This window comes from Symphodus melops, assembly GCF_947650265.1.
Source record: "Symphodus melops genome assembly, chromosome: 6".
NCBI classification, from domain to species: Eukaryota; Metazoa; Chordata; class Actinopteri; order Labriformes; family Labridae; genus Symphodus; species Symphodus melops.
The window spans coordinates 28,813,416-28,837,920 of record NC_136696.1 but is presented as its reverse complement, the minus strand read 5'-3'; the positions used below and the strand labels follow the sequence as shown (position 1 = coordinate 28,837,920).

Here is a 24,505-nt window from a genome sequence, read left to right as displayed (position 1 = left end):
CAGACTGAAAACGTGTTTATTTCATTTTAACATAGAGCTCTATGGAGACTGACTCACTGCAGGAGACAGACTCTAGTGGACACTGGAGGAACTGCAGCTGTAAAGTTGGACATTTTAACATAGAGCTCTATGGAGACTGACTCACTGCAGGAGACAGACTCTAGTGGACACTGGAGGAACTGCAGCTTTTTGAAACCTCTGTATTTGCTGCCTTTTTTCTGGAGGTTGCATTTTGACCGAGATCAGTTTTTTCCTTTTGCTCTTCCACATAAATAACATCATCATTATGATCTAATAGAAGAAAAATGCATCTCCATAACTGTGATTCATTCTCTTCTTCTATCAGTGATCATTACAATGAACAGATTTAATACTGGACCTCTGATGAGAGGATGAAATCATCCCTTTCCCTCTTCTTTTCCAGGCTCTTTGCCGTTTCCTGTCATGGAAAATCGGCTTGGAAATGTGTATCATGACGTCGTCTTTATCTGCTTTATTTATCCTCGCTCTTTACTTTTTTTTTCATTCAGACTCGGCATCATGTCCAGGCTTTCCAGTCCTCCCGCCGTCCTCCTGTCAGCCCTTAATTTAGACCAGAGGAAGCTCTGGAGGAGGACAGAGGGGAGCGAGGTGTCTGAGTGTGACGGCTTTTTGATATTGGAGGTTTATTTTACTCTGTCAAGCGTTTTAAGGAGACGCTCACTTTCAACACCTTCACCTCTTAAATGAAGGACAGATTCTGAACCGCCGGGTATCGAAGTCAATCTGTCAATCAAAATGGGAAAATAGGATGAAGTTGCAGTTTAAGTGTTAGAGATCCAACACTTTCTGTGTGACCTGATTATTAAGGAGCTCATCATCTGTGACAGGTGATTCAGTTTCTTGTCTTCACTGACTCGAATCTAACTGACAAGCTGCAAAAGCAAATTAACAAACTGCCAGCCACAAAGGTTTGCTACATGCTGGTTGAGATGTTAGCCTCAGCTTACTCACTGAATAACTCCATGCTGGGAAATTAGATGGAGCAGCAGTCAAAATGCTGTCAATAAACTACGTTACTCAGACATCACAAAAACCAAACAACAAATCATCCAACAAAATTCATCCACCAGCTGAACAAGCAAACGTCAACTTCTCAACCAACCCACAAAACAACAAAACAACCAATCCATCCCCCCATCCCCCCATCCAACCAACCAACCATCCAATCAACCAACCAACCAACCATCCATCCAACCAACCAACCAACCAACCAACCATCCATCCAACCAACCAACCAACCAACCAACCATCCAACCAACCATCCAACCAACCAACCAACCAACCATCCAACCAACCAACCAACCATCCATCCAACCAACCAACCAACCAACCAACCATCCATCCAACCAACCAACCAACCAACCATCCATCCAACCAACCAACCAACCAACCAACCATCCAACCAACCATCCAACCAACCAACCAACCAACCATCCATCCAACCAACCAACCAACCAACCAACCATCCATCCATCCAACCAACCAACCAACCAACCATCCATCCAATCAACCAACCAACCATCCAACCAACCAACCATCCAACCATCCAACCAACCATCCATCCAATCAACCAACCAACCATCCAACCAACCATCCAACCAACCAACCAACCAACCAACCAACCATCCCCCCAACCAACCAACCAACCATCCAACCAACCATCCATCCAATCAACCAACCAACCAACCAACCATCCCCCCAACCAACCAACCAACCAACCAACCATCCAACCAGCCATCCAATCAACCAACCAACCAACCAACCGACTACCCATCCCCCCCAACCAACTTCCATCCATCCAACGAAAACAAATATATCCATTAACTATCAACTACAACTAACCAACTTTCACCAACCAACCAATTACCCATACCCCAACCAAACTTCCAACCACTTCCCGTTGACCACCAACCAACCATCCAACACACATTGCCAGATTTTGACTTGCCTATTAACTAACTTGCTAGCAGTATGTGCTGCAGTGTAGCTAATAAACCTAACCGCTCAGTCTTGGCCAAGTTTAAAACTGGATTTACCAACAAACGTCTCTACACTCTAAAAATAACCAAATAAAAAAAATGAATTAAGCTGTTGCTATGACAACCTTGTTTAATAGGTTTTTAAGGAGCACATTAAACGCCCACCAGTCTTTTACAGCAACTTCAGAAAGGAAACTTAATGAAACGTGTTGATTTCATTCGTCTGTTATATACAATGATCCATTACTGGAAGGTGTTCCCCTTCACTTGGCTCGACACGCACCTGTTGTGAAGGAATATATGGAGAACACCTGTGTGTGATTTAGTGATTCCTTTCTTAACGGAAAGTGGAAGAAACTTAATCTTGTTTCCAGCTTTTAGAGGCGACTTTGATTCCAGAAGCTTAAATGTGATTTTAGTAGCTATTTTGTTCCAAACATATTCCTGATATTTATTCAGAGACTTTCTAACTAAAGTGACGGACACAAACCTTCTGTGTGCAGCAGCCTGTTTGACATGTCGAGGATTTCTCATCGTCTGACTTCACTCCACGTCCTGCTCGTGTAGAAATGAGTCAGAAATCCTGCAATTTGAGACAATTAATATATTTAACAGGTTGATCTGTGGAAAGAGCCGCTTTAAGTGACTGAATAAACTGGAGAGCTTCCAGTCAGGGGCGCGTCCAGGGGGGGGGGGGGGGTGCAGGGGGCCCTCCTGATTAGTTTATAAAGAATTATGACTGATGAGAATATGCTGCTATGATCAGAGAAGATTGGGAGGTTAAATACATACACACATTAGTGTGTGTGTGTGTGTGTGTGTGTGTGTGTGTGTGTGTGTGTGTGTGTGTGTGTGCAGAAACTGCACAAGTCAGTATCCCCCCCCCCCCTTGTTTAAAAGAAGTCTGGACTCTGTTTCCTTTCATCAAACACACGACAGTTTGTGAGCTGATTCCTTCCTTTGTGTTTCAGATCTTCAGTTCTGCTTCAACTTCGACACAAAGAACTTCAAGATCTTCTCGGGTTCTAAAGAGAACCAGTTTGGTTACAGAGTCCAGCAGCACGAGGCAGGAGGACGCCAGTGGTGAGAATACCAGTTTACCAGTTCATCTAGTCTGACCACTCAAAGCACTTTCACACCTTCACATTCACACACTGATGGTAGAGGCTGCTGCAGAGTCCATCAGTATGAACTCATCCATTCATACACATTCATGCTCCGAGCAGGTTGGTGTGCCTTGCTCAAGGACACATCAGACATGTCTGTCTGTCGCTGCGTGACGTTATCTCTGTGCCGATGAGAACTCGAGTACTGAGACGGCGCTCGGTCCAAATCCCTCCAGCTGCAGACAGAACAAACAGCCGGCCCGTCTGGATGCTTCAACATAAAGATCGCTCCTGATTTATTGGACACTGCAGACAGCGTCTCTGTCCTGGGAAAGTGAGCTTATGAACCTGAGATGTGGGAACGTTTCCAGGAAAGCTGCTCGTCGATCGCTGCGCCGTGCGTCAGTGAATCACTTGGAGATGTCAGGAGCGTGTCCGGGACGACACATTTTCCAGAGATGTGTCTGATAATCGGAACATTTCTGCAGAGCGTGGTGGATAAATAAATGAATATTTCATGAGATGGATCTGATCGTATGTCTCTCTGTCTCAGGCTCCTGCACAGTTTGTCCTTGGCATGCCGTCTGTCTGTGTGTGTGTGTGTGTGTGTGTGTTTGTGTGTGTGTGTGTTTGTCTGCTTCCTCTTACTTCATCTGCGTGTTTCCAACCTGCAGAGAGAATATCACAGGAGGCCTCTTCACGTGTCTACATCCTGGTGCCTGTGAGCATCACAGGAAGGTTCATATTCAAACAGGTCATGAACCCGGGACACGTCCTCCTGTCCACTGTGAAGACGCTTCACAAAGCTCTTCCTCATTATGCTGAAAGAGAGACCTGGGATTGTGGAGACGTGATGAGATGCAGATCCTTCGTGTTCCTCCCCGCTCAGGTGGAGGTCGGAGCAGGGACGAGTCAGATGGTGCAGGCCGGGCGTCAGGGAGCTCATGACCTCCTGGGCTGCTCACACTCAGACAGGAAGCTGAATATCAGATCCCATCATGAAAGCTGGCAGGTCGCTCTGCCTCGCTCTGACATCTCAGACCCTCGTGTCCTCTCCAGTCTGAAGGATCCGTGTGACGTGCGGCGGGGCCATGCGGCGAGCTCTGAAGATCAGAGGAGCAGAATCAAAGAATAATTAGATCAGATTTAAAAGACGTCCTGCAGGGAACCTTCAGCTCTTTGCTCCTTGTCCTTTTTATTGTCTGTCTGCGGCTGCAGGTGAGTCGGGCAACATTCCTGCTGCTCCGCTGTAATCTGGAAACATTTGGGCGCTGATAAATACCTCGCAGTCTTCCAGGATTACACAACGTGTGCGCCTTTGAAGTCGCAGGTAAGCAAGTGGAAAGTATTTGTCTCCAGCTCGGCTTCTCCTGCGTCCCCAGGCTGAGCTGGGGATCTGGAAACTATGTGCTGTGGTTTGTTGTTCCCCAGACTCCCTCTGGGAAGCCCATCGCTCACTCTGTGTGTGTGTGTGTGTGTGTGTGTGTGTGTGTGTGTGTGTGTGTGTGTGTGTGTGTGTGTGGACTTGTTTTCCTACACAGCCTGATGAGTGACGCTCAGTTTGTCTGATGATACTTCGACAGACTCTCATCGGATTGTTTACAGGAAAAATGTTTTTACCCATAAAGCAGCGGGGTGTTGGGACCTTGTGACCTGTGACCTTTGACCTCTGTCCTGGGCTCCTTACAGTATTTGACCTGTGATTTGTTCGTATAAATTCGTCCAATAAGATCCTGAATCCTGGCACTGGAGTGTCAGAAAGCTTCGGTCTGTGAGAGGACGCTGATCTCAGGCCGAGGTCTCGCAGGGTTCGTGTTGATTGGTTGAGAACACGTCTGTGGTCACGTACCTGTCCGTGTGGGAACTGAATCAAGACCTCTGTGTGTGTGTGTGTGTGTGTGTGTGTGTGTGTGTGTGTGTGTGTGTGTGTGTGTGAGAGACTGTCCCACACGGAGCTCAGAGGAACGAGCGCTCCACCACAGGCTGATGATCGGCGTCTTTACAGGCTGATGAAAGGCACGACAGGAAATCAGTGATGAGGTCTCTAATAGCTGGTGAAGCAGAAGCAGGAGAGGACAGGTCTGAGGCTCCTCTGATGGAGTGATGTCAGACGCCGGGAGGCGGGGCTGCAGGATGTTTGGGATGTGGTTTATCGGCGCTGCTCTCCGGCTGTTTGATGTGGACGGAGACGCATTAACAGATTGACGGTTGGCGCTCTGCGACGGCATCTCCTCTGGAATGTGACTCACGACTTCTTCCCAGAAAGAGCCGCCGTCCACATGTGCTGCTGTTTACAATAAGGAGCTGCTCGCTGCGGGACGCCGCTGCACAATCTGTGTTCAGAACAACAACACAGACTGACCTCCGAGTGCACGAGGGACAGAGGACTACCGTGCAGCCGGAGGAGGCAGGCGGACTTCACCCGTCCTGACTGATCAGACGCTCAAAGATAAAGTCCGAAGCTTCGCCCTGAAATAAAAGATCGACTTGCTCAGTGGTCACATCTGGACCCCCATCTGTGGTGCTTTATCTGATCTCAAGCAGATGTTCCTAATGTGCAAACAAACTGCTGCCTGTGACACTGTCTGAGCCTCCGTGTGTGTGTGTGTGTGTGTGTGTGTGTGTGTGTGTGTGTTCCTGCAGGCTGCTGGTTGGAGCTCCCTTTGAATCCACAGGGAAGCAGCAGACCGGGGACGTGTACAGATGTCCGCTGGACACCAGGAGCTCTGTGAACTGCTCCAGACTGCAGCTGGGTGAGTGAGGTGCTCCCAGCAGGAGGACTGAAGGATTACAGTAAAAACACAGCAGGCTTCTGATGGCAGCTGCTGTCGTCTCCGCGCTCAGATCCTTTCATTCCTTCATTAGCACCAGGCGCTAGCACATCCTGAATGAGTTAAACAACCACAAGAAGAACAAGGCTGAAGTTTCATGTCATGCAAACTTTACAGACTTGTGAAAGTTCATCAGACACACGAGCATCCACATGAGTAAATAAAATCTGCTCAGTTTGGTTCTGAATTAACGAGACTCGGGTTCCTCTAAAGCCCAACAGAGACTGTTCACTTCATCACCTTTATTCAGCTTTGGTTCGAAACACGGATAAAATCTTGTGTCTTCAGAGTTCATAGATGTTGAGCTGACACTTTTCACTCAGATAGCGTGCTAAGATAGCATGCTAAGATAGCGTGCTAAGATAGCGTGCTAAGATAGCATGCTAAGATAGCGTGCTAAGATAGCGTGCTAAAATAGCGTGCTAGGATAAGACGTTTATGAGTTGATGCAATTTGAAGAAAAGGCTCCTGTGGGCCAAAACAAGAAGCTGACAGAGTCTCCGTCTGTCTGCCGTCCAACGTGCAGAAATGTCCTCTGAGCTTTTCTACTTGTGTCCACAATAATTAACAAGAAAACAGCAACATGTGCTCGAACACACTGTGACAGGATGGAAAACAAAAGCGGGTTGTTAAACAGCTGGTTGTGTTTTGGATGTCACGGGTGGCAGAGTAGTGTCACTGTCGCTACATGTCAGTCCTGTGATTGGCTGGCGATGAGTCCAAGGTGTAACCACGCCTCTCGCCCAGTGACAGCTGGGATCAGTTGAGCGGGAAAGCGACATAGATCATGTTTTATTAACAGTGTGAAGTTATGTGACTGACTGGGAAACGTGTTTTATAATCAGGGAAGCTTTCTGTGGACAACGTGTCCGAGAGGAAAGAGAAGATGCGTCTGGGAATGACGCTGACCTCCAACCCTAAAGACGGCAGCTTCGTGGTGAGTCACACGGACAGAAACACATTTAGAGACGCTGATATTAAGAAAGATTTCATATAAAGACGTTTGTGTCTCCTCGTGTCGTCGCAGACGTGCGGTCCTCTCTGGTCTCATGAATGTGGAAGTTCTCTGTACAGCACCGGGATCTGCACCAGAGTCAGCCGGAACTTCAGACTGTCACACACCATCACACCCGCCCTGCAGAGTAACACACACATCTATTTATCTGTTTATTTACTCACACATCCATCCATGCATCCATCCATCCATCCATCCATCCATCCATGCATCCATCCATGCATCCATCCATCCATCCATCCATGCATCCATCCATGCATCCATCCATCCATCCATCCATCCATGCATCCATCCATGCATCCATCCATCCATCCATCCATCCATGCATCCATCCATCCATCCATCCATCCATCAGTCCATCCATCCATCCATCTATCATCCATCCATCCATCCAGCCATCCATCCATCCATCCATCCATGCATCCATCCATCAGTCCATCCATCCATCCATCTATCATCCATCCATCATCCATCCATCCATCCATGCATCCATCCATCCATCCATCCATCCATCCATCCATCCATCCATCCATCATCCATCCATCATCCATCATCCATCCATCAGTCCATCCATCCATCCATCCATCCATCATCCATCCATCCATCTATCATCCATCCATCATCCATCCATCCATCCATGCATCCATCCATCCATGCATCCATCCATCAGTCCATCCATCCAACAACTTTTTATTTCTTATGTTCCAGGATGTGAGACGTTCATGGACATCGTGATCGTCCTGGATGGTTCTAACTCGATCTACCCGTGGTACGAGGTCCAGGACTTCCTCATCAACATCCTGCAGAAGTTCTACATCGGCCCAGGTCAGACACAGGTTGGTTCAGCACCAATATTCAACAACTTTACATCCACTAGGGTTGCTTTTGTTATAGGGAAGAAGAGTCTTGTGGTTTTTATTTTCGGAAATATTTAGAATTTTTTGGCTAAACGCCAAAAAAAGTGGAGATTTTGAAATTCACCACAAGCTCTCTCCGACTGCCCTAAAACATGTTTGTGGTTGATAGAGTTTCACCCACTGAGGTCAATGTCTGTAGCTGATCTTTTGTTTCCGTTACGGGTTCTTATAGTCGGGAGCAGAGCATGCAAACAGTGAGTGACAGTTTTGGGAACAAAAATAGTCGTTTATATAATCAACACCACTTCTGTTCTGGAAACGTTGGCTGAACATGCAGTTTTCAAAAATCCATTCAAAAGTCCTCAGCTCAGAGTTTGCACAAATGTAGATTTCTATCCCTAATAGAACTATGTAACTACAGGCATGCAAACACGTAACGTACGATCACAACTCAGTTCTACAGGTCGGCTGCCATGGAGCCACTTTCTACTCATTACACGTTGGGATTGTTCTGTTGAATTAATGATCTATAATAGCTTGTTTTCAGACTTGACTGTGGGATTTCTCGAGGTCAGTGAGGATTGTCTTTCAACATGAAGTTAAACGCTAACCCTCCTTGTGGTGCATCAACTGCTCAGACAACAAAAGTTCAGGGTTACGTGACTCTGGAGGTATTTCAACCATAATCGTTGTTGTTAAACTGAGCTAATTAGCTTCACTGTTCTGCATCTCCAGCTATGAAACATGAGCGTTTGTTTGAAGCAGTATGTGATTAATATGACGTTCAGTTTAAACGTCTGCTGCAGTAAAAAAGCCATCAGTAGCTTACCCGCCCATGACACTCTGCCAATGACAGGCGCCTGATCCAATCTTCTCAGTCTTCTCCTCTGTCGCCCCCTGGTGGTGGAATGAAATAACAAACTCCATTTGATCTGCAGAGTCTCTTTGCACCTTTAAGAAAAAGCTAAAGACCCAGCTCTGTATGAACACCTACGACCTTCATGATGAAGATGATGATGATGGTTTTGATGCTGTTTAGAACTCTAAAGAGTTGTGCTCTTCCTCTGGTCACTTCCTGTCAGCACCCGTGTGTCCAATCAGACTTTGTGTCTGCACTTCCTGGCGTCGTCTCCTCCTCTCTAGGTGCTCACTTGTGTTGCTCTTACTCTCTGATGTTCGTCGCTTTGGATAAAAGCGTCAGCAGGCGGGTTCAGGTTCAGGACTGAGCTGAGGGGTGTTCTGGTTTCAGGTGGGGGTGATTCAGTACGGCTCCTCGGTGGTCCATGAGTTCAGTCTGGGTGAGTACCAGACGGTGGAGGAGGTGGTGGAGGCTGCGAGGAGCATCGACCAGAGGGGCGGCGAGGAGACGAGGACGGCGCTTGGCATCAATGTAGCTCGGTACGGCCAACTGAAACGATAAAACATCACGATAGACTCGACCCGGTTCAGTCACACGGCCCGTCACCGTTTTCTTGCCGTGCAGGTCTCAGGCGTTTAAGCGTGGAGGGCGACCAGGTGCTCAGAAGGTGATGATCGTGATCACTGATGGAGAGTCTCACGACAGTCCGCAGCTGCTGCAGGCCGTCACTGACAGCGAGAAGGACAACATCACCATGTACGCCATCGCTGTGAGTCTGTCCCTCCATCTTTTTAAACGCCGTCTCAGAGCCCTGACTTCTTTCTCACCTGCGACCTAGAACTTTCTCTCTCCTTGTTTCAAAGCCGGTCCCGACTGTTTCTTCCACGACTCTTTCAGGTTCTCGGTTATTACAACCGTCGAGGGATCAACCCTGAAGCCTTTCTGAAGGAAATCAAGTTTATCGCCAGCGACCCGGATGAGAAGCACTTCTTCAACGTGACTGATGAGTCGTCGCTGAAGGACATCGTGGACGCATTGGGAGAGAGAATCTTCTCTCTGGAAGGTAAACTGTCCCTCAGCATGTTTTAGAGTCGTCGGGACACTGTGGATAAACGTTAACACAGTTGGTGTGATGCTTGTTAAAGTCTGTGCTGTGTTGGTTTTGCAGGAACCAGCAGTCAGGGGCGCGGCTTCGGTCTGCAGATGGCTCAGGCCGGTTTCTCCTCACATTTAGTCAAAGTGAGTCGCTGATGTTTACACTCCTGAACACTTCTGAGGACGGCTCCTGAAATCCTCCTGATCTGGATGTTCACACATACACCACATAGTGGGAGGGGACTTAGGGGTACAAACTGAAAACCAAACACTGGTTGGAGGGCCCAGAGGGACTCGAGTGTCGTCCCTGGGAGGACACAACTTGAACAGTGCATCAGAGTCTATCATTAGTTATCCGTATAGATCTTATGATGTTTGTGTCACTACTCTGAACTCTGCTGCTGCGACATTAAAGCGACCACAATGTCAGATGATTTTACAAAAGAGACTCTTACGTTGTTTTCTTGACATTCATTGATGTGCTGCTGGAACACCTTCATCCTGCAAGCCTGTGTAGGGACGGGCTAATTGTTTATGCAGGAATTCAACATCTGCCCACACGAGAAATAATACGAGGATTATGATTGCTTAACTTTCCAATGAAACACTTCATGATCCAGTTGAAATGAGCAGAGGACAGAAGCCGAGTTGTGTGTTATGATGAATATCAGTCCAACAGAAACAGAGTCCACAGATGAAACTCTCAAATACTGGAAGTCACGTCGTCCTCAAATATCAAATACTGGTTTGATTGGGAGACTGGCAGATTCCTGAAGCTGCAGAGTAGGAAGCTTGGAGAAATATTTCTGTTGTTTTTCATCCAGAGAGAAATCGTATTGGGCCGTGTTCCACCGAGCGGGAGTGAAAATGTTGTCGTGGAAACTGTGTGTGTGTGTGTGTGTGTGTGTGAGAGAGTAACTCAGAGCAGATGGTTTTCCTGAACATGAAGCAGCCAAGAAAACACTCGCAGGAGCACACGGACAAATATGAGAAGTGTTTCCTGCTCTTCAGTCTCAGGTCTAAAAGGTACAAATATGGATGGAGATGGTAGCGATGTGGAAAACAGACGACACGGTGTCATCTGAGAAAGAGTCGTCGTCCACCTGAAGGATGACTTAAGCAGCGATCTGACTTTTACCAGAGAAGCTGCAGACCCAGAGTCTGTCCACGAGCAGATCCAGCAGCCGGGACGCTTCGGGGCCAAAGATTCAGTCACTCGCTGGGATCCTCGCTTCACTGGGCCCTCGAGACCGTGACTCAAAAACGCAAGAACTTTAATGTCAGGACTTTTTCATCCATCAGAGAGTATGACTGCCTGAGAGTCTTTTAAACACATCCATCCATTCATCCGTTACCTTTACCCGCTGTTCCTGTTCAGGGTCGCTGGAGCTGATCTCAGCTGAGAACATGCAAACACAGAGAGGCTCCTGTCAGACAGGGATTCAACCCGGGAACCTCCTCGCTGTGAGGGGACAGAGATAACCACTGCAGCACCTTCTCAACACATGTCATGACACGCTGCCCGGAAAGCTTTCTGATTGGCCTGTTCACCTCACAACGGTAGGCTTTCCCCTCAGACAGGAAGAGAGAGGGACATGACGTTCAAAGGACACGAGGAAATGGAGGACAGACAGCTCGCCGACCTGTCGTCACGCAGCAGCTGCTGTTTGCTGTTTGTTACGCTAAGCTAGCTGATCAACAGCTGCACCCCTGAGATTGATTGCTGTAAGCATCAGTGTTGAGCTTTGAGTCATGGTGCAGTGGTGATGTTTGTCTATTGGTTAAAACATCCGTTGCCTTGACGACAGGGATCGACATACACACAGATGAATCAGTGTTGTTAGCATGGTGTATTGTTGTAGTTGGTTTAAACCGGGACAGGGTTTGAACAACCTTTGCTGGATGAAAGTTTTCTCCATCTTAATGAAAGTTGTGTCTTCAGGACGGCGTTCTGCTCGGGGCGGTCGGCGCCTACGACTGGAATGGCGCCGTGCTGAAGGAGACCAAACACGGGAAGGTCGTTCCACCAAAGTCCTCCTACAAGGACGAGTTTCCAGACGAGCTGAAGAACCACGCGGCATATCTGGGTAAAGAGAAGTTAAATAGGAGAACTGAGTTCAGATGTTCCCCCTCCGGGTTCTTTCACAAACCCAGAACATTCCTCAGAGTTTCAGGAGAATTTGTTACCGAGATGTTGAAGACAGTTCAGCCGAGCTCTCCGGCTCAGAAACTTCAGAAAAACAAACGTTTGAATGTGTGGAGTCTGACCCTCACTTGGTCTGGTTTTGTGTTCCTGTCTGGTTTCAGGATACTCAGTCGGTTCGCTCATTTCCTCTCGTGGCGCTCAGATCTACGTGGCCGGAGCGCCGAGGTTCAACCACACCGGGAAGGTCATTGTCTTCACCCTGAGAAACACGGGAAACCTGACCATCCTGCAGGCGCTGCTGGGAGAGCAGGTATCACACAGAGCTGGTTATTTCTGGTCTTCTGAACATCGGGCTCAGACAGTCCTGGAGCAGTGTGACCGCGGGCGTGCGGGACAGTGGGGGGGATGGCACAGCAGGGGGCCAATCAAGTTTGACTAGGCATTGACCGCGCTCTTAATCTCCTAGTTTGTCCCTTCAGTCTCCCCGTAGATAGTGGTCCTCAGTGTCTCCCTGTATTTAATTTGTCTCTGTATTTATTGTGACTCCCTGTCGCTCACAGACGTCACATTCATTATGTTACATGCTCTTCTGTGTTTGTGTTGTTACAGATCGGGTCGTACTTCGGCAGTGAGTTGTTATCGCTGGACGTGGATGAAGACGGACTAACAGACGTCCTCCTGGTGGCAGCACCTATGTACTACAGCGGAGGCTGGGAGAGAGGGAAGGTGTACATCTACACCGTTACAGCCCAGGTACACACACACACACACACACACACACAAACACACGACGATACTGAATTTTCAGAAAAGAAATCGAGGACTTAACAATCTCTCTGCAGACATCCTGCATCCTGCAGGGGGCGCTGGAGGTTACCGAGCGCTCTCAGAACTCCAGGCTGGGTTCAGCGTTGGCTCAGATACCCGACATGAACGGGGACGGGTTCCGGGAGCTGGTGGTAGGAGCACCCCTGGAGGACGACCACCAGGGGGCAGTATACGTCTTTTACGGTCAGGACAGAACGATCAAACGGCGGTACAGGCAGGTGAGTGAAGCTGAAGAGATCACATGACGATACCTGAGAAGGGATCACATGACGATACCTGAGAAGGGATCACATGACGATACCTGAGAAGAGATCACATGACGATACCTGAGAAGGAATCACAGACTTCTTCTTGTCTCTGCAGCGTCTGTCTGCGGCTGGTTTTTCTGCTGGTCTGCAGTACTTCGGTCAAAGTCTTCACGGCGTGTTGGACGTCAACGGAGACGGGCTGGTTGACCTCGCAGTGGGAGCACAGGGAGCTGCCGTCATTGTCTGGTCAGACCATCCCACAATTGCAAACACACAACCAGCACAATTGAAATGTAGCCTTGATGGTAGCAAGTCATTTTCGGTTACGCAGTGTTTTGCAGAATCAGACAGAAACACTGTAGGAATCTGTCGCTCATCATCTCTTACACGTAACGTCTAAAATACATCTAAGATGGTCCTGATTGTCGGCTACGCCCTCCCACAGGTCTCGTGGTGTTGTAAGGATTCAGGCCAAGCTGACCTTTGAACCTGAGAAGGTCAACATCTTTAACAAAGACTGTTGGCGAGGAGGGAAGGAGGTCACCTGCATGTCTGTCATCGTGTGCCTGACTCTGGACTCCAGGACAAAGACCAGGACAAAGACCAGAGCGGATGTTGGTAGGTGTGAGAAGCAGTTTGAAAAAGTAGCCGCTTTCCGCTTCTTCGCTTCTTTGCTTGGTCGTTTCAGATTCAACCAAAGAGAGTCAAGACGAAATCGTAAACTCCAAGTCCAGGAACATTTTCCAAAGCAGGTTCAGGTTCATCATCGCGGGTCTGATGCAGAGGTAGATCAGGAACTCCTGTGTTTGTTACATAAAGAACCTGCAGGGCGGAGTGCGTATGTTTACCGTTTGTAGCTACACTGCAAGCTAACGCACGCTTGAACAAGCTAACGGTGTCACCTTCCTCTCCAACAGGAAGTAGATCAACTCCACGTCTGTGGATGAAGGCGAACACAAGTTTTGGAACAATTTTTTATCCGCTTGGTGTTTCACGTCGCTATTATTGTATTTTCTCTTTTTTCACGGCTACAACCGTGTCTTTGTACCCACCCCTAAACTCACCTGCTGCGCTCTCATTGGCTGGAGGAAACACACCAGCTCCTTACCCAGAAACGTCCCGAGTCAACCAGAACATATTAGAAGAGTAAAATCCAGTCAGAGGACGGAGTCTCTGAAGACACAGTCACACATGTACGGAGGCCCAGAAGGGACAAAGGAGCAGCTTCACTTTAGCTTTAGCACTTTAACTGAGTTTTATTTTGAAGGAATAAGCTTCGGACTCTATCGTTAAATTACTGGGGGGTTGTTTTTGCAATGGAGTCTGCTGTGTTTGTAAAGTGTTATGCAACAAAAGCCCTTCCTCTGTAGTGTTGTCAGACACTTCTGAACCTGTCGGGGACAAAAACATCAACTTTCAGTGGACGGACTAAAAGTGAACGTCAGCGCTGGAGCAATTTATTTATGACGTGGTTTGTTTTACTGCCCAACATGTGCAAAGAATAAGACTTCAGGACTGGAACACTCGCCACCAAATTCTTATCTGCTCAGTAGCAGGTTGTTGTTTCTCTTCCTAAAAAGCAAATGTTGAACTCTGGGTATTAAACCTGAAATCTGTCCGGTCCTGCAGCTGTGTGGACATTTGTGGAGAGAGCTTCAGAATCATCCAGATGTTTGTTTTTTTCCCTGATTGTATCGTGTGTGTGGAAAGTCTTGTCGTGGTCTGTTCCTCGGTGAAGCTGGTGTCGTGTCTCTGACTAATTAGCTGCAGATGTGTGGGCCGGCTGCATGGAAACCTCGCTAACATGCTAACTCCAGCCAGGCCCGTCTAGAAACTGTGTGTCGCTCCTCCCAGCTCCATCACTTCATATCTTCATACCTTCCTCTCCTCATCTTCCCCTCGATCATCTGGAGCAGATTACACACACACACACACACACACACACATTAAGACAGACAGAGGGAGAGCATGCATGTCCACACGGCAACACGCCACATGGTATCAAACAAACACTCTTCAGTGGACGGATGCAGGAAACAGGACGGTTGAATCTCTGACCTCTTTCCTTTCAGATGTGCTGCAGTGATTTGTTGAAGTGCAGACGTGGCGTTCCTCACATGAGCTGCGTTGGACTGAAGCTGCTTACTTCAGCTGTCCGTGTTGCTCATGAATCAAACACACGGCTCCAGTTGCACAGATGAGTTTGACTCGGCAGCAGCCAATTAAAAAGAAGCAAATTCATCACATTATTAATCAGTAACAAAGACACGGCTCACATCTGCACTGCTGCAAATATCACAGCACCTCACAGAGTGTCAGCCAGGAGGGGGCGGGGCCTCCTGAGGTGACACGGGACGTAGAATGAGCGAAGACGACTCTGCAAAGAGAATCAGTGCGTTTGTATCAGTGCAGTCAGTCTGTAGAGGTGGCGTGCAGACAGTCTGTAGAGGTGGCGTGCAGACAGTCTGTAGAGGTGGCGTGCAGACAGTCTGTAGAGGTGGCGTGCAGACAGTCTGTAGAGGTGGCGTGCAGTCAGTCTGTAGAGGTGGCGTGCAGACAGTCTGTAGAGGTGGCGTGCAGACAGTCTGTAGAGGTGGCGTGCAGACAGTCTGTAGAGGTGGCGTGCAGACAGTCTGTAGAGGTGGCGTGCAGACAGTCTGTAGAGGTGGCGTGCAGACAGTCTGTAGAGGTGGCGTGCAGACAGTCTGTAGAGACGGAAACGGTTGTATTTGCTCTGATCAGGTGACGTCATGTGTTTCATGTCAGCTGGTCGACCTGTAAATTCTGTTCTGTTTACAATGTGAGCTGGATCAATGTGAGCTGGATCAATGTGAGCTGGATCAGACCGGTCTGTATCTCTCCTCCTCTCTGTCCCAGCCACGTGGTTCAGTCTCGTGTTGGATGAGAGGCGTTTCCCTTCTCGAGCCGTTCTGGACGAATCAGCTCGCCAGCAGCCCAGGAGTCTGTTTCTGCAGGCCGGCGTTCAGAGCTGCCAGCGCCTCGGCTTCTCCATCCAGGTCAGAACCCAACAGAACCCAACGACCCAGATAAACTACAAGCTAATCGTTAGCGGGTCAGACTCATCTTTGGTTTCTCTCCAGGAAACGACAGATTATGGACGTCCCATTCATGTTGCCTTGGAGACGGGTTTGCAGAGCCCAGATGAGGGCCCTGTGCTGGATCCTGATTGGCCGAGCACCCTGAAGGCTGATGTGAGAGTTTGTCAAGTTTCCTCTGTTACAATAACTTTTAAAACAGAAGTGGAGCCGCGGAGGAGTGAGGGGACAGCGCTCCGAGGGTTTAGATCACACACTGAATTAGCCCTTTGAGGCGGCGAGCAGATCCCACCTGTCAATCAAAGAGGCCACGCCCCCAACCCCTTTAAGCCTTACTTCATGCTAACATGGTTGTTGTATAAAAATTCAGCCCAAACAGTTGATGTCATGAATACTCAAAGTTGAACATTTTAAAATGGGAATCTATTTGGATCGACGTCCTGCAGGAGACTGCCCCTAGTGGCCACTTAAAGAACTGCATCTTTTCTTTTGTCTTATTTCGGGTTAAACGCTTCTTCTTCTTCTCGTTGTAGCTTCCTTTCTGGAACGGCTGTGAGCAGGAGGACACCTGCGTTCCTGACCTCATCCTGGACAGTCACACTGACCTCATGCAGATACAGTGAGACACACACACACACACACACACGTTTTATCATGATGACGGACCGAGCGGGTAACTTCCTCCGTTTCATCTGAAGGCAGTTCTGCAGCTCCAGAGAACGGGCCACCTGGTCTGTGTGCAGCCACCGGGGGGCGTCAGAGGACTCGGTGTACGTGGTGGAGAGCGGGCGGAGGAGGCTGACGGTGTTTGCTACGCTGCAGAATCAGGGAGAGAACGCCTACGGAGCATCCATTCAGATATCCACCTCCTCCAACCTCCTCTTCTCCACCCTCATCGTCAAGGTGTCAAACACAATCTGCCCTCCATTTAAACAGAGTTATTTATCAGGCTGTTCATCTGCAACATGTTGATTTGTTGTTTTCAACTACAAATATTTGAAAGGAAAAAACTGTTCTGTGTAAACTGAACATATTGATGGTGTGTGTTGGAATAAGAACACTCGTAAGTTAAACTCGATCTGTTCTGTTTAACTGCTGCCCTTTAAGAAGTAACTTTCAATGGCATCATCAGATCAGTTGATTTGTTGTTGTAACGTGAGGCTTCTTTCTTTCCCCCTCAGGATCAGTCAGACACTCAGATCGAGTGCTTCTTCCAGGACAGATTGGCCAATCAGAGGAGCTGTAACATCAGCGCTCCGTTCATGAAGTCCTTGTCTCAGGTGGCTGAGCGTTTTGTGTTCACGTGCTTCATCAACGTCATGACATTAGATTTAACAACGTTTGTGTGTAGATACCAAACGAGAACAGCTAAGAAGCTAATATTGATTTCTTGTTTTTAATTACTGAAAAATTGCAGCAACCTCTGACATCCTGTCTCAATTGCACAAATACATTTTATATGCAACTTTTAGGTCCAGGAACAAGTTTTAATTTTATCCTACCAAGCTGATTTATTAAACAGATCCGTTATCTTAAAGCTCCGGTACTTTCCAAAACTCTCCATGAGTACCCTCACGTACAGAGCCTTTAGTCCTCGGTTCGAATCCTACCTCGACCATTTCCTGCACGTCAACCCAACACTCCTTCATCCGAACATTTCCTGTCTCTGTTCAGCTTCCTGTCCAATAAACACAAAAAGATACGATAAATATCTTTAGAAGAAACTGTAAGAAACGTGTCAAAGCATCAAACTGTGACAGCCTGTTAAATAGTTGTTATCTGAACATCTAACTGCAGTTAGCCAGTCAGTGTAATGATAGTGTTTAAGCAGAGCGGGAATATGCACATCGACTCAATCCATCATTAGCCTAATGGGGGTCCTGTAAACAGGATCGCGGCCCCGCCCCTCTCTGTAAGGACCCCAGAGGGCCCGCTTTACAGATGACTGTCTCTATGAAGTCCACTTTATTGGTGCAGATTGTTGTTAGCTTCCTTTTAACGAGGTGAGATGAAGCCCGAGGGAAACAGCTTCAGTCGGCTCACAGAGGTGACGGGACACTTTGAGGATGTGCAAAAAAACACAAACACACAGAGAAGAGAAAAAACTGACCTCGCTGTAAGACACAGTGAGTCCTTTAAAATAATATTTAAAATATTCAAATGACACCTTTCACCTGTTTCCACCAAGCAGTCCGATTTAGTCCGGTTCGGTTCAGTCCGGTTTGGTTCAATCCGGTTCGGTTCAGTCCGGTTTGGTTCAATCCGGTCCGGTTCAGTCCGGTTCGGTTCAGTCTGGTCCGGTTCAGTCCGGTTTGGTTCAGTCCGGTCCGGTTCAGTCCGGTCCGGTTCAGTCCGGTTTGGTTCAGTCCGGTCCGATTCAGTCCGGTCCGGTTCAGTCCGGTTTGGCTCCTTAATGAAGTTTTATAGTTAGATAATAAAGTATCATAGTTTGCTTTTAGACCTCGTCTCTCCTTCTCTGTCCAGGTGTCTTTCCGTCTGGAGTTTGAGTTCAGCCGTTCCGTCTTCCTGGATCACGTGCGCGTCGTCATGGCAACCAGCAGGTGAGACAATGAGTGTGAGGAATGAGTTCAGTGTTCATGTGAGGACTCCGTGATCGGGTGAAGGTTTGAACTATGGATTGAGTCTCCCTCTGTTCTCGCTGTTCTCGAGGTCTCAGCGACCTTTTTGGGAGCACACACTTATTCTGGATTAAGGTCAATGTGAGACCCAGGTGCTCGGATGATGATTCGGGGGCCCGATGAGTATAAAAGTATAAATGTGTCACTTTCAGTGCTTCATTAAATCTCAGTGTAGATAACTACCTGATCACATGGAGACTGTTTGAGGACACACACTCATTCTGGATTTCGGTCCATGTGAGGCCCATGTCATATTTTCATCATTACGGTGTCCTCACAAGTCTTTTTTCAACGTTTGTTTCTCAGTGAAGGAGAAGAAGGTTACCCGGACGACAACATTAATGACCTCTTTCTTCCTCTCAAGTATCAAACTGACCTCCTCTTCACCAGGTGAGACAACAATAAACACAAAACGCAAAGACACGTGTTTTTGCTATGCTATATTATTCTTTATATTGTTACTTTTTGTTACGTGCTACATTTTTATTTATTTTTTTATTGTATCTGCTGCTGGAACCTAAATTTCCTTGAGGGAGTCATCCCAAAAGGATCAATAAAATTCAGTCTCAGTCTAAGTTTGGTATATTCACAAACCTCCTCTGCTGCTTGATTCATGTTATATTTGGACCACAGCTCAGATGTTATTGTTTAGATTATGTTAGAATATTTAAGACAGTCGTAATGTGACTCTTCCTCTCCTCTCGTGTCCTGTTCAGAGACCCGAACCCTCCTCGATTTGAAATCAGAGCCGATGGATCCTCTTCATCCAGAGAGCAACAAGGCAGCAGCTCTTCCACCTTCAACCTCACTTACTATGTGAGTATTAAAAACACATCAACACATGTGTAGCTGATGATAAGACACATTTTCATCCACATCTTTTTCTCTGCGTGCAGATGCAGAACCTGGGCATCTTCTCGGTGCAGGATATCCTGTTCAGAGCTGACGTCTGGGCGCTGACGGCATCGGGGAACCAGCTGGTGACCATCACAGATTACACCATCGAGCAGGTAAACAGACAACTCCAAAAAACTGCTTAACCCAGCTGTCATTGGCCGAGGTTACACCCTGGACTGTTCGCCAGCCAATCACAAGGCTGACATATAGAGACAGACGGTCACGCCTGCAGGCAACATTGAACCTAACGAGGATATCTTTGGGCTCGGGGAGGAAGCTGGAGAACGTTTGTCCCGTGACAAAGACGTGAAATTAATGACAGAAAGTTAAAACCCCTCCCCGCCTCCTCTTCCTCTCAGCAGGTCGCAGGGTCTCAGTGCACGCTGCCTCAGCAGAGAGCAGGCGGTCGGGTCATAGCTGAGGATCTGTCTCATCTGTCACAGCTGGTGAGTAAAGTTCAGTTCAGTCAATCAGTCTCGGGGGTTGTGGCTGTTGCTTAGCTAGCTCAGCTAATCATATAAAGAGGAGCTGCTGCTTCACGTCGTTGGCGAGAAAAAAAAAGAAGGAAGTCTTCATTTTGACCCTGCTAGCGGTTAAGTATTTTCTGACGGTCTCGGGACTTTTGGGGCGGGGCCAGTTGCGCCTGCAGGACTGAACTCTGAAAGACTCTGATTTCGTCTCGTCTTCATGTGTTTGTGCAGAATCACAGTAACAGCGTGAGCGTGGCGGTGCAGTGCAGACTGAACCTGCCGGCGTCCAGAGAGCTGAAAGTAACGCTCCGAGGAAAACTTCAACTTCCTGCTCTGCTGGCGGTGAGCCGGAATAAATCAACCAGACATTTATCTGTTAACGCTGCATTTATTATTTAATCCTCACTGTGCAATTTTCTAAACTTAAACTTTGTACTTTACTCAGAACCTGTTGAACTGTAGTCGTCCACAAACATACACCATGCATGTTCTGAAACTCTGCATGCAACTTCAAAGACGTGTCCGACGTGTGACTGTTTCAGGTGAGCTTCAGATCCTTGGAGTTAGTGAGCGCAGCGTCCGTCCAGCTGGAAGCTTCCAGTGCCATGTTTCTGCAGGAGGAGCGACCTGTGAGACAGGTAACACAAACCAACAGGAAACACAAACCAACAGGAAACACAAACAGGAAACACAAACAGGAAACACAAACCAACAGGAAACACAAACAGGAAACACAAACAGGAAACCAACAGGAAACACAAACAGGAAACACAAACAGGAAACACAAACCAACAGGAAACACCAACTAACAGGAAACAAACAGGAAACAAACAGGAAACACCAACTAACAGGAAACAAACAGGAAACAAACTGGAAACACAAACAGGAAACACAAACTAACAGAAAGCGAGCCGGCTCATCTCCATGATAAAGAATTCACTTACAAACATTTAAACCAAGCTAAAAGATCTCATGTGTGCGCTGCTTTGGATAAAAGCTCAGTAAACTGTTGAATATTTATTATATTCATGTTCCCACTGTCGAATATTTATTATTTATATTCATGTTCCCACTGTCGAATATTTATTATTTATATTCATGTTCCCACTGTCGAATATTTATTATTTATATTCATGTTCCCACTGTCGAATATTTATTATTTATATTCATGTTCCCACTGTCTAATATTTATTATTATTTATATTCATGTTCCCACTGTCTAATATTTATTATTATTTATATTCATGTTCCCACTGTCTAATATTTATTATTATTTATATTCATGTTCCCACTGTCTAATATTTATTATTATTTATATTCATGTTCCCACTGTCTAATATTTATTATTTATATTCATGTTCCCACTGTCGAATATTTATTATTTATATTCATGTTCCCACTGAGGACTTTCTTTATTCAAAAGATAAAACAATTCAACAAACGAGGCGCCCGAGGGAGAATCATTAAACACTATTTACACGTGCACAAGTCCCGGCTGTTAGCAGATACGTATTTTAGAGGTGTTGCCATGGTAACCGTCCCTCCTGTCCTAACAATGCCACTGATATTCAAGTCAGTTTATAATCTCACAGGTGTTTTTTCTTTTTGCTCAGTGAAAAAACTTCTTCTTCAACATGTTCAGAGTGAAGCTGGAGCAGGTTTGTAGCTTTGCTGCCACCTGCTGTTAGCTCTGTGTCATTACATGCAGTCAAAGCGCACAGGTGGCTGTGACGCTGCAGACCTTCAACACATGCTTCTTATGATCCTGACAGTCAGACGGAGAAGAGCAGGCGTCCCCCGGGTGGGCGGGGTCTTTAGTGACACAGCTGGCCTTCTTTTGGCGCCCGGCCTGCTTCCCTCGCCTCTCGCTGTCGTCCCTCCTGTCCTCTGCTGATCAGCAGGACACGAGTCTCAGCTTGTCTTTAAGCTGATTTCATGTTTCATATGAGGATTTTAATTAGCTCTGTTTGCTCAGTGAAGTGGATTAATCCCAGTGGATTACTTCCCACCTCATCCCGGCGTGTCGGCGGCGTGGGGAGGTCGGAGGGGAGCAGATTAGATTGAGCGTGTGGATGATGCGGACGTGTTCTGTGTGTGCAGATAATCCTGGAGCTCAGGAAGGAGGAGGATTACAGCGTCCCTGTGTGGATCATACTGGGGAGCTCACTGGGAGGCCTGCTGCTGCTGGCTTTACTGGTGCTGGCCCTGTGGAAGGTAATCAACGCACACACGCCACCATCAGGCGGCCGCAAGGGCCGAACAACAACAACAACAACAACACACAAGTTTGACCCCCCACCCAACAAAAACTAAAGACCTTAAAAAGTCAAGAGGAAGAGATTTATGATTAATGGGCAAACGAGTGAATCCTAAAATGCCGCAGTCATGTGACGCTTCATCTCTGTTTCCTCCTCAGCTCGGCTTCTTCAACAGACGGAGGCGACAGGAAGAGGAGGAGCAGCCAGTAGCCAATGGGAAGGCAGCAGAGGAGCTATAACGTGCGGGCGACGATGACGCAGCTTCGGTCGATTCTCGTCAACTTTTAAAGTGTTTTAAATCCTCAGGAGGACTCGAGCAGCCGAGCGGAGTTTAACGCCACCGAGAGCTTCAAGTGATGTGAGACGTGACGTTAAAAAGGAAGCAGCAAAGGTCAGGAGGTCAGAAGTTTGACTTTAAAGGACACAAATAAAAAACTGAAACTAGAATTGATTAAAAAAAAAAAAAAACTTTGGATTCAGGTCTGAATTGTTCCCCTCGTGTGACAGCCGACACTCAAAGCGTGAGACGACGGCGCTCCTACACAATGTAAGCGATGAGCTGCGGTCCCCTGAGTGAGGGGGCGTGGCCTCTGAGGGGAAAGGGGTGGGTACGGACGGAGCAGCAGGATCGTTTGTTTCGGACCGCTTTGAACGTTTTGTTTTGTTTTCCGCCGTCGAAATGAAAAACGTCGGACTTTACGAGTTGATGAGAATCACCTGAATGCATCACAAGCCTTCACCTGTCACTCAGGGACCCTGAAGCCCCGCCCCTAAAAAACACGTTTGCGTTAACCTAAAGAGGATCTGACGACGTTTGACTGAATGAAACCATGAAAACCAAGTGAGAGTAACAGGAAGTCTGTTTCCTCCTTTATACTGACGGAAGCTGTAAATGCATCTTACGAACACTTCCTGTATTTTATTTCTGAATTCATATCTGAAGCACTTTTGTTGTATAAAGACAAACTTGAACTTTTTGTAAATAAACTCGTGGGTGATGATGATGAAACTGTGGATGTGTGGCGCTGTCGGGAGATTTGAATGTTGAAATGATTTTTGTGATAAAAACAGAAATAAAGACGATTAATGTAAAACGTGGAGTTCAAATCATTCATGAGACGCTTTTATCCAAAGAGACGAACAACAAGCGAGGAGAGAGAGAGAGGCAGGAAGAGCAAACACACAGCGTGAAGTCTGATTGGACACACACGCTTTTATCCAAAGAGACGAACAACAAGCGAGGAGAGAGAGAGAGGCAGGAAGAGCAAACACACAGCGTGAAGTCTGATTGGACACACAGGTGCTGACAGGAAGTGACCAGAGGCAGAGTACAGGTGCTGACAGGAAGTGACCAGAGGCAGAGTACAGGTGCAGACAGGAAGTGACCAGAGGCAGAGTACAGGTGCAGACAGGAAGTGACCAGAGGCAGAGTACAGGTGTGACAGGAAGTGACCAGAGGCAGAGTACAGGTGCAGACAGGAAGTGACCAGAGGCAGAGCACAGGTGCAGACAGGAAGTGACCAGAGGCAGAGTACAGGTGCAGACAGGAAGTGACCAGAGGCAGAGTACACCCGAGCCCTTCCAGAGAGGGGGCGTGGTCAGACACAGCTCATTTGCATATTTAAAGCTACAGAGACAGCCTGTTCTAGAGGGGTTTATATATATTTATATATTATCACGTGAAGAGGAGGAGATAGTTTTATCTAAAACTTCAGAGAATCTTCTTAAAGACGAGACGTTACTTCTTCAGGTCTTTGTAGTTTTTTTTTGTAACCAACCTGTCGGTCATGTCGAAAACTCAGAAACAGTTTGACAACAGAGAAATGGGGAAATAAAATCCATTTTATGTTTCAGTTTAAAAAGTGGAGAAAAGACGCTGGAGTCAGACTGAACCACAGACTGAGATTTAATCATTTGGCAACAAACTTCATGACAAAAGAAAAGCCAGAAAAACAACAGAAGACTTCAGTGATCCGTCTGAATCTGTTCTCAGTCTGACGGCGAGCGTGTCGGTCCATCACTTGGCGTTGTGAGGACGAGAGGAGACGACGGCGCTCTCCTCCCTGCAGGGTGAAAACAGGTCGAGACCAACACGCAGCTTTGCTTTGGCGTGTTCACGGATTAACGAGCCCTCACAGGAACTCCTCACAGCTGACGGCTCCACGCACACCTGGTCAGG

General features: G+C 47.4%; 1 protein-coding gene across 4 annotated transcripts in view; it reads left to right on the top strand.

Moving 5' to 3' along the window:
* LOC306825562 (integrin alpha-11-like) overlaps positions 1 to 23,476 on the top strand; it is a 28,563-nt gene extending 5,087 nt beyond the window's left edge. Inside the window, exons 2-30 of one of the 4 annotated variants that reach the window (XM_079346375.1) lie at positions 2,993 to 3,104; positions 5,771 to 5,880; positions 6,804 to 6,895; positions 6,986 to 7,100; positions 7,682 to 7,809; positions 9,080 to 9,228; positions 9,314 to 9,458; positions 9,587 to 9,752; positions 9,858 to 9,928; positions 11,727 to 11,871; positions 12,092 to 12,240; positions 12,540 to 12,683; positions 12,773 to 12,976; positions 13,122 to 13,252; positions 13,452 to 13,624; positions 15,884 to 16,023; positions 16,108 to 16,218; positions 16,596 to 16,681; positions 16,761 to 16,965; positions 17,244 to 17,342; positions 18,547 to 18,623; positions 19,008 to 19,091; positions 19,418 to 19,517; positions 19,598 to 19,711; positions 19,961 to 20,044; positions 20,300 to 20,410; positions 20,611 to 20,706; positions 22,169 to 22,282; positions 22,485 to 23,476. In XM_079346375.1, coding sequence (XP_079202501.1) covers positions 2,993 to 3,104; positions 5,771 to 5,880; positions 6,804 to 6,895; positions 6,986 to 7,100; positions 7,682 to 7,809; positions 9,080 to 9,228; positions 9,314 to 9,458; positions 9,587 to 9,752; positions 9,858 to 9,928; positions 11,727 to 11,871; positions 12,092 to 12,240; positions 12,540 to 12,683; positions 12,773 to 12,976; positions 13,122 to 13,252; positions 13,452 to 13,624; positions 15,884 to 16,023; positions 16,108 to 16,218; positions 16,596 to 16,681; positions 16,761 to 16,965; positions 17,244 to 17,342; positions 18,547 to 18,623; positions 19,008 to 19,091; positions 19,418 to 19,517; positions 19,598 to 19,711; positions 19,961 to 20,044; positions 20,300 to 20,410; positions 20,611 to 20,706; positions 22,169 to 22,282; positions 22,485 to 22,565 — 3,536 coding nt within the window. In that variant the 3' untranslated portion in view covers positions 22,566 to 23,476. Of the gene's footprint in view, positions 1 to 2,992; positions 3,105 to 4,218; positions 4,458 to 5,770; positions 5,881 to 6,803; positions 6,896 to 6,985; positions 7,101 to 7,681; positions 7,810 to 9,079; positions 9,229 to 9,313; positions 9,459 to 9,586; positions 9,753 to 9,857; positions 9,929 to 11,726; positions 11,872 to 12,091; positions 12,241 to 12,539; positions 12,684 to 12,772; positions 12,977 to 13,121; positions 13,253 to 13,451; positions 13,625 to 15,883; positions 16,024 to 16,107; positions 16,219 to 16,595; positions 16,682 to 16,760; positions 16,966 to 17,243; positions 17,343 to 18,546; positions 18,624 to 19,007; positions 19,092 to 19,417; positions 19,518 to 19,597; positions 19,712 to 19,957; positions 20,045 to 20,299; positions 20,411 to 20,610; positions 20,881 to 22,168; positions 22,283 to 22,484 lie in introns of those variants that run through there. The other 3 variants (XM_079346374.1, XM_079346377.1, XM_079346376.1) reach the window with 3 other exon arrangements.
* The last annotated feature ends 1,029 nt before the right edge of the window (positions 23,477 to 24,505 follow it).